Here is a 17,160-nt window from a genome sequence, read left to right as displayed (position 1 = left end):
CGATACAAAGGCATTATAACATTCTCATTTTTGTTTTCTATTTCTTTCCTAATAATTCTATTTGCTTTCTTAGCCGCCACTGCACACTGAACAGAGGGTTTCAATGTACCAATGATGACATCTAGATCCTATACCTGGGTGGTAACTCCTAATAACATTAAAATGACAGGGTAGCACATAGAAGAAAGAAAAGATTTAAAAAAAAAAAAAGATGGACAAATTAACAAATAGGAATAAAGTTAATCAATAAACAAATAAATAATACATATATAGGCAACAAAAAGGTACCTGAGCCACACCACCACCATCATGTCCCAATATCAGATGCCTTACTAAACAAATATGTTTTTAAGCAGTTTTAAATCTAGGTAAGTTGATTAAAATGTAATCTTTTCAACAAGTCTTTGTTTTTCATTATCTCAGAAAACAACTTGTTTCGCAGTGGGGCAGATATTTTCACCTCTGTTGTTCATCAAGAAATGCCAACGAAACTGATTGAAATTGTATCAGACTGTACCTGGGAGGAGGACAGCAGCAAGATTTTTAGTATCCTACCACGGGACATGAACAGCAGTGTGCCACAGTCCCTCAAGGTGGGAAATCTCACCATTGAACTGGCATCTGAGCATAAGTCCTGTGAAGAACAAAATTCTCCCATCTACTCCAGGGTAAAAATTTCTATGCCTTCTTACCAGGACAGAAGCGATAATGTGGAAAGATCTGATTCAGACGTACTCAGCCCTTGTACAGCATCTCGTAGGAGGGTGGAAACTGTTAAGTTTCTGCGGACAGACAATGCAGACCAAATGCTGGAAAAGCTTCATGGGGGCAAAGGTCTGCCTTTCTACACAGGACTCTCTCCTGCAGGTCGACTGGTCGCATACAAGTGCAAACCCAATTTAAATCCATCTTCTCTTATTCAGGTCAGTTTTGCCTTGTTAGAAATCATTGATTTGTATTACCCTGCTCTGTGCACACTTTGACCTTAATTGTACACTGTAGAGGCAATTCTATAATGGGGCACCAACATTTAGGTGCTAAAATGACTCGGCTAATGAGCCTATTCTGAAAGGACACTTAGCTGCGTAAGTATCCTTATAAAATACTAGCATAACTCAGAATCAACGCACCTAAATGTAGTTGCGAACATTTATGTTCATGTAAAGTTAACGCTTAAATGTGATATTTATGCACATGTAAATTGCCTGAGTAAATATTGGCCCTTCTCATGTGAACACCCCCTCCCCCCAATAAACGTAGTGCAAGCTGAGCATGTAAATATAGAATGTGATTTAGTTGGTGAGGCCCCACCTGGAGCATTGTGTTCAGTTTTGGACACTGTATCTTGCTAAGGATGTAAAAAGACTAGAAGCAGTCCAGAGGAAGGCGAAAAAAATGATATGGAACTTTCGCCATAAGACATGAGAAGAGACTGGAAGACCTAAATATGTATAGCCTGGAGGATAGAAGGGACAGGGGAGGTATGGTACAGATGTTTAAATACTTGAAAGGTATTAATATAGAAACACATCTCATCCAGAGAAGGGGAAATGATAAAACTAGAGGACATGAACTGAGGTTGCGGGTTGGTAGACTTGGAAGTAATGTCAGGAAATCCTTTTTCACGGAAAGGGTGGTCAATGCCTGGAATGCCCTCTTGAAGGAAGTGGTAGAGACAATTCCAAATGGCATGGATAAACACAGAGAAACTCTATTTATAAAATAAACGGTAGAAAATAAAAAAATTTTAAATAGCTGCAGGGGGTGGATTTGTGAGTGATACTTGGACAGCTACTCTGGCTGTAAAAAACTAAGGCCGGTGCCAGGCAGACTTTGTAGGTCTGTGTCTGTATATGGCAATCCAGTTTAGGGGTAAGCTGAAAAAGGCTACAATGGCAACTTCAGTAGCTGGAACCAAGAACAGTGCTGAGCAGACTTTTATGGTCTGGGTCCCACAAATGACAAGACAGATTTGGATAGACTAGAGTGGGCTTTGATGGTAACTCCAGTAGGTGGAACATAAGGATAGAGCCAAATTTAAGTGACCTGATCTGGAATGTGGGGCTATATGGCACTTGTACTAAATAGGATTTACTAGCAAGAAAATGAAAAGCAAATAGAGAAAATTCCTGCATATTAGTATATTGCATGCATTTCCTTATTTAACTGAAAATTAGATTTGAGCAGAAGAGCAAGCTTCAGCTGTGAATTTTCCCTAATAAAACATTTGTCATTTCACTTTTCTTAGCCAAGCAATCTCCTTTCCAAATCATAACCAATTGAAGGCTGTATATGTAAGTATAGCACAGATCAGCATTGCTAGACAAAGAATAGCAAATGGAATATTTAAGATATGTTTTTGTAAATAGATTTACTTATGTGAGTTCTTCTATATGGTGTGTTCTAGGCTGCGTTTGGTTTGCTATTCGCTAAAACACTTACGAAATCTATTAAATATTATAGAAAAAATTGTACAAGAATTAGAGAGAATTAAGTCTTTTTAATTACCCATCAGCACAGCATCAGACATCAGTTTCAAGTTATAACAAACTTACAAAATCTAACATCAGTACCTCTGGTAATTAGACCAATTAGATAACGAAGGAAGAAAAGTTTGTTCCGCATACAAAGGTCACAGAACAGAGAGAAAGCAGAGACAGAAAGAATGAAGGAAAGAAAGATTCATAGCTATAGAGAATTCGTTTCTATCAAGGGGGGGAAAGTAAAACCCCCTTGGGAAAAACCATAGGCCATTGGACGGATCTGAAACACTCTCTCTCAAAACATGCCTGGTTTTTCAGAGTTCCTTTGTCTGCAGCAGGGTTTTATAGGCTGTTGTGAGCATCCACCTGTCCTCTACCCTGGACCAATCATAGTTGCTGCATATGAGCTGGAGACTTGTAACTGGAACTTTCTTATGTGCTGGAAGCTTGCAATTGGGTCCTTGCCACATCTCTAACTCCCTTTTGTAACAGGATATACCAGGTGTCTGAATTGCCTTAGCAACATGAGACCCCATCAAAGCATGTGGCTGATAGGAAAAAGAGAGATGGGGGATGGGAAATAGTGCAGTATACCTGAAATAAGTTAAATAGTTCAGTATACCTGAAATAAAACTTAATTATAGACAGGTGTTAATTATGCTAGCTACAAAAAAGAAGTTGAAAGGCATTTGCTAGTGTCGTCTTTCACCGAGATGCTGATTTCAAGGAGTAAGAAAACATTGAACCAGCTAATGATTCATTTTCTGACATTACAATACAAAAAGTTACTTTACCCCTGACGCAGGCATATATATGTGCCGAAACACAGCTGTGTCGGGTCTGCCTTCATTTGCTGACTATAAGAATAATAAAGAATCATCTGATTCCATATATGTTGGCTGGCTCCACTGTTTGACTTGTTAATTATACTAGTTAATGGTCCATAAAGGGAGAGGTTGGCCATGTAATGTTGCAAAATATTACTATCTTTTCACATTTGTTTCTTCTTCTTTTCTTTAAGGTTAATGGTAAAAGCTACCCCCAGGCCAAGCTGCTGTTAGGACAAATGGGTGCCCTACATCCAGCTAATCGGCTAGCTGCCTACATTACTGGCAGACTGCGGCCCACAGTACTGGATATATCCAGCCTAAGTACTGTGATTTCAAAGTTATCATCAGATGCCAAAACAGCTTCTTCTGTCACAACCTCAGCTCTTGACTTTTCTACTATAACTACTATGAGTGATGGCACGAAGCCTACTCTCACAAACCTGAATGTTTCTGCACAGAAACCAGTAGGTATGTCAAAACTAATTTCTTTGTTTTTTTAAACACTCAGTTTGCCAACTGTAGCACCTGTGCGCATGAGAAGGAATTCATTGAAACATTTTTCTCAGAGTGCTTCGTGCCTTTAGCAGTTGGCAGCTTCTAAACATATTTTAAAGAACTTGCTTGTTTAATTGAAATTTTCTTAAGTGCACATTCTGCTATCACTGGGAAAATAAAAACATTGTACCAAAATGAAGTAGTGTTGGTGATTATGTTGGTGAGCAGCTTTAGTGTCTTACTACATTTGGCTTCCCTACTTCAAGAGAAATGCTGTATTCTGTTTTTAGTTGGTTGAGAATCACATTTGAAATGGTTTCATGAAAATCTGAAAGTACACAGTGGCTGTCCTTTTATTAATTTGCAACCATTGTCCCTGGAGAATGTTGTGATGAATCACAAAAGCCTAGCTCACTAACAGGTTCTTACACCATAAACTGTGGGAACAGGGACTTGGTTCTGCTCATTTTCTTTTCACATCCCGAGCCCAGTTAATTATAAAGGTAAGCTTTTTCTCTGTTGCACGTCTCAATAAATCAGTGTCACTTGATAGCCCCTGGAAATTGTGACCAGTACCGGAGATCACTATCTCCACATTCTGCTTTATCCTGGCAGCAGAACTCATTTCCTCTATTTTTAACTATGATCACAGTGGGAAAGGACCATGTTGCTATAATATTTTTTTTTTTTTTGGGGGGGGGGGGGTAGGGGAGAGCTTTTACTGTTGTTCAGAATGTCTTTAAATGATATAGATTTCAGGCTGATGTCTGTATTCATTAAACTATATCTATTTTTTTATAATAATCTTTTTTATTGGTGACTTACAGTTAAACAAGTTATGAATAACTCAAACTGTCGAAATATACAAATGCAATAGAAAAGGAGTTAGAAACCATTAACAAATACAAAGTGAGCCACGAAATTTTCTTCTATAAAATATCTCCTTCCTTGTCATCTATACCAGACCAGTCCAGATTAATGGGTTGTGTTCATCTACTAATGGAAGGACACAGAGAAAATAGTTCCAAGTAAACCGCCCCTTAAGAGTATCCTGCAGCCTGGAATGTTCAGTATTTTCTCTGTCTCCTAGCGGATGGTGGACGGATCGTGCAGCTGCTCTGGTTTGCTGGCTGGTAGCTCCTGTCCCAGATTCTTCGGGTGACAGTGGAGCCAGTGGTGTGCTGGTAGCCATGTTGGGGCTAGTTTTAGATGGTACTCCGTTGTCCTGAGTTCCTCATCTGCCTGCTAGGTTGATATCCAGTGACCCTGTTTCCCTCCCCTTCCCTGGCTGTCTTTCTAGCAGGGTGATGGTTGATTGTGACATAGAGTAACTTGTCTCCCCTGTGGGGGTTCTTCTCTTCTGTGGTGATAGGTATATCTGAATTTCTGCCTCAGAGGTAAGCCTTTATTCCTGTCACTAGTGAAGAGTTTAAAAAAAAGGAAGAAGAAACTTTGTTTTCCTTCTTTTTCTGCCTCTGAGGTAAACCTTTATTTATTCCTGTCACTAGTGAAGAAGATTGTTTAAAAAAAGAGGAAGAAACTTGCTTGTTACCTGATTCATTTTTAGTTCCTTCTTCTCGGGGCCTCCTTTGTTTTTGGCGGGCGCTGTCCTTGCGTTTGGCTCCGCTTCTCTGTTCTCTCAGGTTTTGTCGGGCCTTTTTGTTCCCTCGCGGTGTTTTCGCTCTTTCTCGCCTTTGGCAAAGTATTTTAGGGGGCCGCTTGCGAAGTTTCTTTGAATTTTGCTGGCCGGCATCTGATTCTGATCTTGGACCCTTCCAAGCTGGTACCAATTGCTTTGATTTTTTTTGTGGGGCACGGCTCATGTCTGGATCACGAAACTCAGTTCTTTTCCACAGTCCTAGACAGCAGCTGGTTCAGAGGGCAGCCCTGTTGCTGGAACTTGTACCTTTGCGGTTCGGAGGTCTTAGTCTGCCATTTCCAAAGTGGAGGAAGTCTCTCGCTGGCTCTGTTTGGCTGCAGGCTCTGTCTTTTTAGTCCAGGCCTATTTTTTCTTTCCTGTCAGCCTTACGCGGCTGTTGGTCAATTCTTTTTCAGACTGTCCGGTCTCTGCTGCTTCAGGAATCTTGCTTGAGACGCCCCTGCTATTTGATTCTTGTTTTGGCAGCAGTTTTTCCTCCCTTCCTTAGGGAGGTTCTGGTTCTCTCATCCCCATGGATCCCTCCTGTCTGCGCTGGTTTCTCTGCAGGGTACTTTCCTTCTGGCGGGGTTCCGAGTTGCCCTTGGTGTGCAACTGCTAGCTCATATCCCTCTTCTGAGTACCCTCGGGAGCGACATTCTTGCCAGTCTTTTGCTTGGACTCAGTTCAGTGTCTCTTTACAGGAATGTGCCTTTTTAGGACTAATTTGCCACAGCTCTTCCTTGCTTTTCTTGCTTTCGGGTGGGAATGTTAGCCTGGCACAGGCGGATTTTGCCTTTTCTAGTTTCAGGCGTCTCTCTCCTGGCATATTTGGCACTCCTTCCTTTTTCTTTCCTGCTGAGCAGATCTATTACTGTGCATCTGGATTATCGCCTCTTAGCTCTCCGCTTTTCTCTACTATTCTGCAGGGAAGTGGCTCTGTTCTAGGACTGGAATTTGACTCTCCCTCAGCTGGTTTTTCCTCAGTTTGATGTTAGTGGCCAGCTTCCTCTTTGTTCCTGGCCTGGCGAGAGTTGTTTCTTCCTCACTGCCTTACGGCTGCATTTTGCCCCTATGGTCTGAGGATTCCAGACCTGTGGTGCTTACCTCCCTCTTGGCGAGAGTTTTCTCTACGTTGACTTCTGCTCCATCTCGGTTGCCTAGGAAGGCGATCATTGTGGCTCAGAGACCACTTGGGGGCTGAGAGTGTTTCTTGTGGCATGGGGCCTTCTCTTCTTGTAGTTTTAGTCCATCTGGGCCAGGGGAGTGCAGTGCCAGGTCTGTATTTCCACAAGTTGTGCTCCTTTCTTGTTGGCCTCCTGGCAGCAGCATCTTCTCTGGTTGTTCCCCAGGGCTCCATCTATGCATTTTGCATGTTAACACAGCTCCATCACTGCATGTTGAGCGCAGCTATATTGTTCCATGCAGTTCCACCATTCCATATTGGGCATGGCTCCATCGCTGCACTTTGGGCTCAGTTCCACGGTTCCAGGTTGACTTTAGCTCCATCGCTATATGTTGAGGACAGCTTTATCATGGCATGTTTAGTGAAGTTCCTTCAATGCATATTCTGCAGCCTCTTATCTCTGCATGTTGAACGCAGCTCGATTGTCGCATGTTGCGTGTAGTTCTTTCTCTGCAGGTCACAGTGTGGGATGCAGTCCTGTGCCTGCGTGTGGAACACAACTCCTTGTCTGTGTGTGGCATGCAGCTCTCTGCGTATGGAACGCAGCTTCCTGTCTGCATGTGGAGCGCAGCTCCACTGCCTATTGAGTGTAGCTCCATCTCTGTGTGTTTAGCACAACTCTTCTCTGCAGATTGGGCGCAGTTCCAGGGCAGTAGGTGAAGCAGAGCTCTGTGACTGCAGGTGCTGCACAGCTTCATGTCTGCATAGGAAGCATAATTCCTTGCCGGTGTCTGGAGCGCAGTTCCTTGCCGTCGTCCGGAGTGCAGCTCCTTGTCTGCATTTTATACACAGTTCCATCGCTACCGCTTCAGTTCTGCAGGTACCTCTAACATCCAGCTCTTTCAGTGGGGCACTGCTCATCCTCTGTCTGTTACTCTCATCTTTTTCTGTGCTTATTAAGTGCATTTCTATGTTTGCCAGAGGTGTGCAACTCCTTTGCCTGTGGTGCATGGCTCAGTTTGTGTACTTTGAGTGCAAATCCATTCGTTCTCGTTGAACACGGATCCTACTCTGCCTGATGAACACAGCTTCGTTTCTGTCCCTTGAGCACAGTTCAGTCTCTGACTGTGGAGCATATTTTCACCTCTATCTGTTGGGCACTGTTTCACCTTTGTGTATTTTCCGTCCCTTAGTCCCCCAGGGAGGGAAAACACAGATAAGAAAGAGAACTTAGACTCAGGCGCAGCCAGTAAATTACCTTTATTAGTATCTCACAGAGCCAAAAATACAAAAAATAGTTCTCTTCCCTGGAGCAGGTTGTCAGTCAGCAATGCGCATCCTGAAAGACAAGGACTGCTCAGCTAACACCTCCTGGACATCACATATATACTGTTGCAAATTACATTTCTCATAAATCATGTGATTTTCTCTTAAACTGAAATCAGAAAGTAGCCTATACCATATATGGGTATATCAGTCTCTCCTGACATTGTGGGCACATGCACCCTTAGTAGCCATTGGCTAATCGGTTATCTGTTCTTTGTGCACAGCCAGAACACAATACCCTTGTGTCCTCTCTCTGTCTATCTCCCCAAATGAAACATTCTGGACATGTTAGTCTCATCTCACACTGTGTCCTCAGCCTGTCTCCTAGCAACTTACAAGGTTACATCCACCCTATATGAAAAACATACTCAGCTAACAAATGTTATGAAGTGCCAGTTCTCAGCTCCTGAGAAAGCAATGATTGTTACACAAGATGCTGAGTTAGTAGGCTAACATATGAGAACCAAACTGACAGTACAGGCCTTAGGCCTAGCCCTTAGTAACAGGCCAAGCATAGGAAGGCATATACACCTTGTTGGTCAACCCCAGCTCTTTTCTGTGGGTTGGATACAGTAACTTCTCGGCAGCTGTGGCATACCGCAGTTTAGATTGCTAGACAAGGCTGCCTTGTCTCCTGTTAGCTACCATTCCTGTTGCACCTTTTCTTTTTCTTGCCATAGCCTCTTGGTGGCTGGCAAGAAACTTCTCCATTGCTGGAGTTTGTATTCATCTCTGCTCCTTTTGTGGCTTCTTGGCACCTTGGGGATCTTTTCTCCGCAGTGTAGCTCTTGACTCTCTTTCTTTTGTCTCCTTTTGTTCTCTTGGCTCTGTTCTTTCATCCTTAAATCCAGAGCGAGCTGGTTTAGGAGTACTCTCTTTCTGCAGTTGTACCTTGGTATACTGCTGCCCTTTTCTTCATGGTTCTCCTGAAGAGACTAGCACTCCAGTTAGTTGATCTCTTGTTCTGTGGAGTTTGATTCTCTCACTAGGCGCGGGTCTGGGTGGTTCCTGGGCCTTCTTTCTTTCTTCTGTGAAGTGTGGCACACTGTTTGGGGTTGCGTACTCCTAGTACTTGTTAGGGTTGCTTCCTCCGACCATCTTGGACTCAGGGCAGACCGGCAGGTTTTGGAGTTACTTTGTCCTGCCAGGGTTCGGAGAAGTGCATCCTGGTCTAGGAGAGACAGTTCTTCTTGTTGCTCGGATACGACTGCTGCCTTCCTTCCAGGGGGGTGGTCCTTTGGCATGAGTTTCTTTGCTGTTTCTTTTGCTACTCTTGGGACAGGGGTGCATAGTTTTTCTTTTGCTCAGGACATTTGTTTTACGTTTCAGTTCCTTTTCTAGTGTCTATCTAACTCTGTTCCATTTTGGTAGCCTGGTGGTTCGAATATTCAAATCTTTTTCTGCTGATCAGTTTTTGCTGTGTGTATAGCTTGTTGTTTTTTCAACCTTCTGTATTCTTCTGTTCTCTCCCTCCCTCCCCCCCCCCCCCCCCCCCCCCCCCTTTAGGAAACTGCTTTGCTACATCCCATTAGTCTGGACTGGTCTGGTACAGATGACAAGGAAGGAAAAATTATGTTCTTACCTGATAAGTTTCTTTTCTTTAATCATACCAGACCAGTCCAGATGCCCTCCCTGGCTAAAGTCTGTCAGAGTGTTGTTTCCTTTAGGTATCCCTGGCTGTTCCACGATGCTTCAATACAGTGGGATGTCCTACACCACTGCCTACTTCATCTTCTCTATTCAATCTCCTGCCACTTGTTGTGCCAGCTCTGTATGACTCCTGTTACTTGGCATCATCATTTATCATTTATTCATTTTATATACCGTTTCTTATTGCTGGTGCAAAACAGATCCGTTTACATTTTTTAAAAAATACAACCCATACATACAAACAAATAAATACTGCAATCATTGATAGAAAAGCACAGCAACCCAAAATGACAAAGAAGGACATACCTAGTAAAATCTATAAATTAAATACAGTTAAGCCTAAACTTATCCCTTATATGGTGTGAAGCCCTGGCCAGCACATCCTAGGATACACTGGGCAGGGCTGGGTGTCGCCATTTTGTAGGCGTCGTCGAAGGAAGAGGAGGGACCAATTCAAAGTAGAGGGAGTAGGGGCATTGACAGCGGCCCACTGGACCACCAGGGAATTCTTGCTAATGATGAGGGGCTAGAGACCCACTGGCTCTCCAGCCCTCCCTGAACCTGTCGGGGGGACTGGAGGTCCACCAAACCTCTAGCCCCTATTGCTGGGGGAAGGTGGGGTCATCAGTCGCCCACTGAGCCACCAGGGACTTGTTAGAAATACTGGGGGGGGGAAAGGCAGGGCTGGAGACCCACCGGATCTCGAGCCCTCCTTGAACCTATATCGGGGGGGGGGGGGGGGGGACCGGAGGTACAACGGACCTCCAGCCCCCCTGTTGCTGGGAGGGTCGTGGGTTCCTGGGGGAGGTTGCTTCATTGGGGGGAATGGGGGCCTGCTAGCATGCAAATGCATGCTGGACAGGGCCTACCGTTCCTCCCCAATGCTCTGCAAACCCTAATGCCAGCTCTGAGCTGGCATAGGGTTTGCTGCAGCCAGTGGGCCAATCTTTGGCGTACTGGTTGCTGATCATTGGGGATGAATAGGTTTAGCGTGCATTTGCATGCTATTTGCTCTGAGAGCCCTGTTTTGCGCTCGGGGGCTCTGATCATGGGGCGATAGCAAACGCAGGCGCTAGTAATGTGCTAACAGCCTCTAGCGTCTGATCTTTGGGTCATGAATGAAGCAACTTTAGCTTCTTCCCAGCTGGGGATGATAGCAGTCAGTTCTTCTTTTTCTGCGCTCCAGTCAGTTCTTCTTTTTCTGCGCTCCATAGCAAACCTTTTGCCCTTGCTGTCTGACTGGGTAAAGCTGACAGCTTCCTGAAACATTTAAATTTGACTTTGTATTATGTCAGGAACATAATTATGCCGACGCAAAGGGCTTAATTCAGGTACTGACGGACTTTCCTTCTGTTAGCTTTGAATATGCTTCTGACCCCATGTGCGTTGTCAGTACCAAGGGGTATCAGCACTGTGGAATAAAATAACTTGGGTTTCTTCCCTGAAAGGAAAGCTCCTGCTCAAATAATTCAGCATATTTCATCAGAGCACAGCTAAATCTTTCAAACTGACCTCTGAATCTGCTCCTAAGAAGCTGCACAATAAGACCATCAAACACTCTCTGCTCAGCGCTCCCTACTTAACCCCTAAACAAGACTTACCTGACCACACGAATACATTGTCTAAGCATTTCCTTACTCAAGAGGAGAAATGATCTTCCTGCCATTCCACTCCATCCCCCGCTGTGATTCAAAAACCCTTACCGCCACAGCCTTCATTAAGGAAAAAGAAACAACATCCATACTGGACACCTCCATCATGACTACTGAACCGGGTTCCCACGCTCAGCCCACTCCAACTCCACCTCAATCTACTTAGGATGCAGTGAGGCATGTTTTCAAAGCACTTAGCCTTCCAAAGTTCCATAGGTTTTCTATGGAACTTTGGAAGGCTAAGTGCTTTGAAAATATGCCTCAGTGTCTCTCTTAGTACAGTTGTTTCAAAAAATTCTACAGCTGCTTTTTTTTTTAATATCACCTGTTCCACATCTTCCACTGGTACCCCTGCCTTGTCAGCAACCAGCTCTCTGAGGCTGACCAAAACTGATTTTTTTTTTTTTTTCAGTTTTGGCTGAAACCAAAACTGCCTTATAGGTTTCAGCCAAAACTGCAGCCGAAACTCATCACCTTGTTTTGGCTGAAACCAAAACTGCATTGTCAAAGCTTGCAGTCTGGGTCCCTCTGCTATACCCACAGTATCTAAGCCAGAATATAATACAATAGGACTCCGATTATCTGGACTACTTCTGTTCTTTATTTTTTTAATTTTTTAATTGTAATCTCTGTATTCTCCGAGGACAAGCAGGCTGATATTCTCACGTGTGGGTGACGTCACGTCGGTCCCCGGAGGATTTGTAGCAAAATATTCTAAACATCTCTTCTGGAGCGTTCCCTCGCGGGCGACGTCTGTACTGCGCATGCACGAACGTAGTTTTGCGCCCGTCGTGCGGTCACGCTCCTCAGTTTCTTCTTTTCCGTGTCTGAGGAGACACGGAGTTCTTTTTGAGCACTTCGCGTTTCCTTGCTCCCGGAGTGAAATTTCTTCTCATCTTCGTCGAAGACCGTGCTTTCCGTACCTTTCTACGAGGGCTGTTTAAAAAAAAAAACCTTTATTTTTCAGTTTTTTCCCACTTTATAAGTTTCCTTTTTCGTCGCGACCGTGTTTAGGTTGCTCGGTCAGGTTTTTTCTCCTTGCTTTTCATTTTTCTGACAAAATCGCGTCTTTTGGTTTCGTGGACGCAATTTTTCCTGCCAGCAGCTTCAAGCCATGCGCCTGCTGCAACTGGACCATCTTTGGCACTGATCTGCACTCCTGATGCCTTCAGTGCCTTGGGCCCGACCATCTTCAGGAGACCTGTAAGTTGTGCCTAAAAATGAAAAAGCGCACTCAGATCTCCAGAGAGGCCCAGAGAGAAAACCTTTTTGGGTCCGGTACCTCGGCGTCGACATCAGTGACGTCGAGGGCAGCGTTGGTGTCGGGAGACCAGGTACAGGCTGCCAAAAGACCGATGCACGCTGCGAGCAGTGATGCATCAAGTGGATCTCCATCCGCCTCGGCGCCTCCTGCTTTGAAGGCCCTCCGGGACCGACCTGTATCGGGCCCGGCCCCGAGGAGACGCGTGGATTCCACGTCCTCCTCACCGGTACCGAGGAGTCTCGATGACGGGTGTCGGGCGAAGGCCAAGAAGCACCGTAATCGTTCTCCTTCTCGACACGGTACCGGGAGCTCCAGGTCGTCGAAGCATTTGGCACCCAAGAAGCGTCGACGCCGAGAGGATCGCTCTCCCTCTGTGATGGAGGTGTCGACGCGACGGTCGTCTGGCAGCCCAGTACCGGCTCCCCAGCCTCTGCAGATTCTGTCTCCGAAGCTCACACCGGGGCGCAGCCTTCCTCGACAGCTTCTCTTGATGAGCGCATCAAGGCTCTGTTTCCCAATTTTATGGTAGCGGTGCTGCACCATTTGCGCCCGGCACCAGAGGTACCGGTACCGAGGGTGCCAGAGGCTCCTGTGGCATCTAGCCTTTTGCCGGTGGTGAGGTCTCCTTCAAGCGGTACCAGAGTCAGCAGCCTCCCGGGTCAACTCTCCATTGCCATCGGTGGAGGAAGCTTCACCAGAGTCTCCTGGGGAGTCGACTTCTCAACACCGTCATCGAGGTCACTGTACCTCCATGTCGAGATGGGCTCGGATCCGGGCTGCTCTTTCTGAGCTGTTGGCCCCATCCGATGATGACTCATCTGATGAGGATGGCAGGCATGGAGTTTTCTCTGCCGAGGAGACTCTAGGTCTTTCATCTGATTCAACTCCCTCACCTCAGAGGCAGCTCTCCCCTCCGGAGAGCTTGTCTTTTTCATCTTTTGTGCGGGAAATGTCTGAGGCCATTCCCTCACCCTGTGGATACTGTGGATGAGCCCAGGGCCAAGATGCTCGAGGTCCTGGATTATCCATCTCCACCTTCCACCACAGTTCCTTTCATGATACACTCAGGGAAGTGCTGATGAGGAACTGGGAGAAGCCTCTTTCATGCCCAACAATCCCCAAAAAGGCTGAGTCCCAGTATCGGATCCACGGGGAACCCAGTTTTGTCCGACCTCAGTTGCCTCATGATTCTGCATTGGTGGATTCTGCTCTCAGAAGGGCCAAGAGTTCTGGGAACTGTGCCTCTGTGCCCCCGGGGCGGGGACATAGAACCTTGGACTCTTTTGGGAGAAAGGCGTATCAGGCTGGCATGCTCGCATCCAAAATTCTATCGTACCAGCTCTTCTTTACCAGCATTCATTTGCGGAACTCAGTGAGGCAGCTTGAGAGCTTGGTTGACGCGCTCCCGCCGGAGCAGGCTGAGCCTTTTCGTCAAGTGGTCAGGCAGCAGAAGGCGTGTCGCAAATTCCTGTCCAGGGGCATTTACAATACTTGCGATGTGACATCCAGATTTTCTGCTATGGGTATAGTGATGCGCAGACTCTCATGGCTGCGTGCCTCTAACCTGGAGGAAAGGACTCAGCAGAAGATTGCGGATATCCCTTGCCGGGGGGATCATCTTTTTGGATAGAAGGTTGAAGAGTTGATTGATCATCTCTATCAGCGTGATAACGCTATGGATTCTCTATCCCGCCGGAACGCCTTCTTTACTTGCTCATCTAGGAAGTTTTTTAAAGGGAAGACAAGTGCTTCCTACGCCTCTAGGGGCCGTAGCTACACTCCTGCTTCTCGACAGCCGGTTCAGGCTCTGCCACAATGCGCTCGTTCTCGTCAACAGCGTGCGCCGAAACAGGCCCCTGCAGCTCCCCAGCAAAACCAGGGACGGGTTTTTGACTGGCTCCAGTTGAGCATAGCCGCTATCAAAGTGTCCGTGCCGGACGATCTGCCTGTCGGAGGGAGGTTAAAATTTTTTCACCAAAGGTGGCCTCTGGTAACCTCCGACAGGTGGGTTCTTCAAATAGTCCGGTTACACCCTAAATCTGGAATCCAGACCTCCAAATTGCCCACCGAGAGCTCAGTCCTTCAGCTCTCAGCACAGGGAAGTACTTGCAGAGGAACTCTCCGCCCTTCTCAGCGCCAATGCGGTCGAGCCCGTTCCACCAGGGCAAGAAGGGATGGGATTCTATTCCAGGTACTTCCTTGTGGAAAAGAAAACAGGGGGGATGCGTCCCATCCTAGACCTAAGGGGCCTGAACAAATATCTGGTTCGAGAAAAGTTCAGGATGCTTTCCCTGGGCACCCTTCTTCCCATGATTCAGGAAAACGATTGGCTATGCTCTCTGGACTTAAAGGATGCTTACATTTTAATACTTCCAGCTCACAGGAAGTATCTGCGATTTCGGCTGGGAACGCAGCACTTTCAGTACTGTGTGCTGCCTTTTGGCTTGGCGTCTGCGCCCAGGGTATTTACCAAGTGCCTGGCAGTTGTTGCAGCGTCTGTTCGCAAACTGGGAGTGCATGTGTTCCCTTATCTCGACGATTGGCTGGTGAAGAGCACCTCCCAGGCAGGAGCTTTACAGTCCATGCAGATGACTATTCAAGTGCTGGAGCTACTAGGGTTTGTAATCAATTACCCAATGTTCCATCTCAGGCCTGTTCAAAAATTGGAATTCATAGGGGCTCTGTTGTGCATGAAGACAGCTTGTGCCTTTCTTCCCGAGCCAAGAGCAGACAACCTTCTGTCTCTAGTCTCCAGGGTTCAAGTGTCTCAGCAGATCACAGCTCGGCAGATGTTGAGACTTCTGGGGCACATGGCTTCCACAGTTCATGTAACTCCCATGGCACGTCTACACATGAGATCAACTCATTGGACCCTAGCTTCCAAGTGGTATCAAGCTACAGGGTATCTAGAGGATGTGATCCGGCTGTCCACCGACTTTCAGAATTCCCTTCAGTGGCGGACAATTTGATCCAATCTGGTTTGGGGCGCCCATTCCAAATTCCTCAGCCACAAAAGTGCTGACGACGGATGCATCTCTCCTAGGGTGGGGAGCGCATGTAGTTGGGCTTCATACTCAAAGAGCTTGGTCCCTTCAGGAAAAGCGTCTTCAGATCAACCTCCTGGAGTTGCGAGCGATCTGGAACGCTCTAAAGGCTTTCAGAGATCGGCTATCCAACCAAATTATTCTAATTCAAACAGACAATCAGGTTGCGATGTACTACCTCAACAAGCAAGGGGGTACCGGATCTCGCCCTCTGTGTCAGGAAGCCATGCAGATGTGGCTTTGGGCTCGCCAACACGACATGCTTCTCCAAGCCATTATCTAGCCGGCGTAAACAACAGTCTGGCCGACAGGTTGAGCAGGATAATGCAACCTCATGAGTGGTCGCTGAACATGGCTGTAGCCAGAAAGATTTTCCGAGCATGGGGCACCCCCTCGGTGGATCTTTTTGCCACTGAACTCAATCACAAGGTCCCTCAGTTCAGTTCCAAACTACAGACCCACGGCAGACTAGTGTCGGATGCCTTTCTCCTTCATTGGGGGCAGGTCTTCTATACGCGTATCCTCCCATACTTCTGGTGGGGAAGACTTTGCTTGAAACTCAAGCAGACCGAGGGACCATGATTCTGATTGATCCCTTCTGGCCCTGTCAGATCTGGTTTCCTCCTCTTCTGGAGTTATCTTCCGAAGGACCGTGGAGATTGGAGTGTTTTCCAACCCTCATTACTCAGAACGAGGGGGCGCTTTTACATTCCAACCTCCAGTCTCTGGCTCTCACGGCCTGGATGTTGAGAGATTAGAATTCGCCTCCTTGGGTCTTTCTGAGGGTGTCTCCCGATTCTTGCTTGCTTCCAGGAAAGATTCCACTAAAAGGTGTTACTCCATTAAATGGAAGAGGTTTGCCTTCTGGTGTGACAGCAGGGCCCTAGATCCATTTTCTTGTGCAACACAGACCCTGCTTGAATACCTCCTACACTTATCAGAGTCTGGTCTCAAGACCAAGAGTTCACCTTAGTACAATTAGTGCTTATCATCAACGTGTAGAAGGTCAGCCTATCTCTGGACAGCCTTTAGTTGTTCGCTTCGTGAGAGGTTTGCTTTTGTCAAAGCCCCCTGTCAAGCCTCCTCCAGTGTCATGGGATCTCAATGTCGTTCTCACCCAGCTGATGAAACCCCCTTTCGAGCCACTGAATTCCTGCCATCTGAAGTACTTGACCTGGAAGGTCATTTTCTTGGTGCCTGTTACTTCAGCTCGTAGGGTCAGTGACCTTCAGGCTCTAGTGGTTCATGCTTCTTATCTTAAATTTCATCATAACAGAGTAGTCCTCACACCCACCCTAAGTTCCTGCCGAAGGTGGTGTCGGAGTTCCATCTGAACCAGTTGATTGTCTTGCCAACATTCTTTCCCTGTCCTCATACCCGTCCTGGCGAAAGCAAGCTGCACACTTTGGACTGCAAAAGAGCATTAGCCTTTTACGTTGAGTGGAAAGCCCCCACAGACAGTCCGCCCAGTTGTTTATTTCTTTTAATCCCAACAAGAGGGGAGTTGCTGTCGGGAAACACACCATATCTAATTGGCTAGCAGATTGCATTTCCTTCACTTATGCCCAAGCTGGGCTGACTTTAGAGGGCCATGTCACGGCTCATAATGTTAGAGCCATGGCTGCGTCAGTGGCTCATCTCAGGTCAGCCATTA

At 46.4% G+C, this 17,160-nt stretch overlaps 1 protein-coding gene across 1 annotated transcript in view; it reads left to right on the top strand.

Moving 5' to 3' along the window:
- The window catches only part of MGA (MAX dimerization protein MGA), an 801,076-nt gene that overhangs the window by 434,705 nt on the left and 349,211 nt on the right, over positions 1-17,160 (top strand). Inside the window, 2 exon segments of the mRNA XM_030215215.1 lie at positions 424-923; positions 3,505-3,781. Coding sequence (XP_030071075.1) covers positions 424-923; positions 3,505-3,781 — 777 coding nt within the window.

This window comes from Microcaecilia unicolor, chromosome 9 (assembly GCF_901765095.1).
Source record: "Microcaecilia unicolor chromosome 9, aMicUni1.1, whole genome shotgun sequence".
NCBI classification, from domain to species: domain Eukaryota; kingdom Metazoa; phylum Chordata; class Amphibia; order Gymnophiona; family Siphonopidae; genus Microcaecilia; species Microcaecilia unicolor.
The sequence above is the reverse complement of the archived record's forward strand: the minus strand, read 5'-3'. Positions and strand labels throughout refer to the sequence as shown.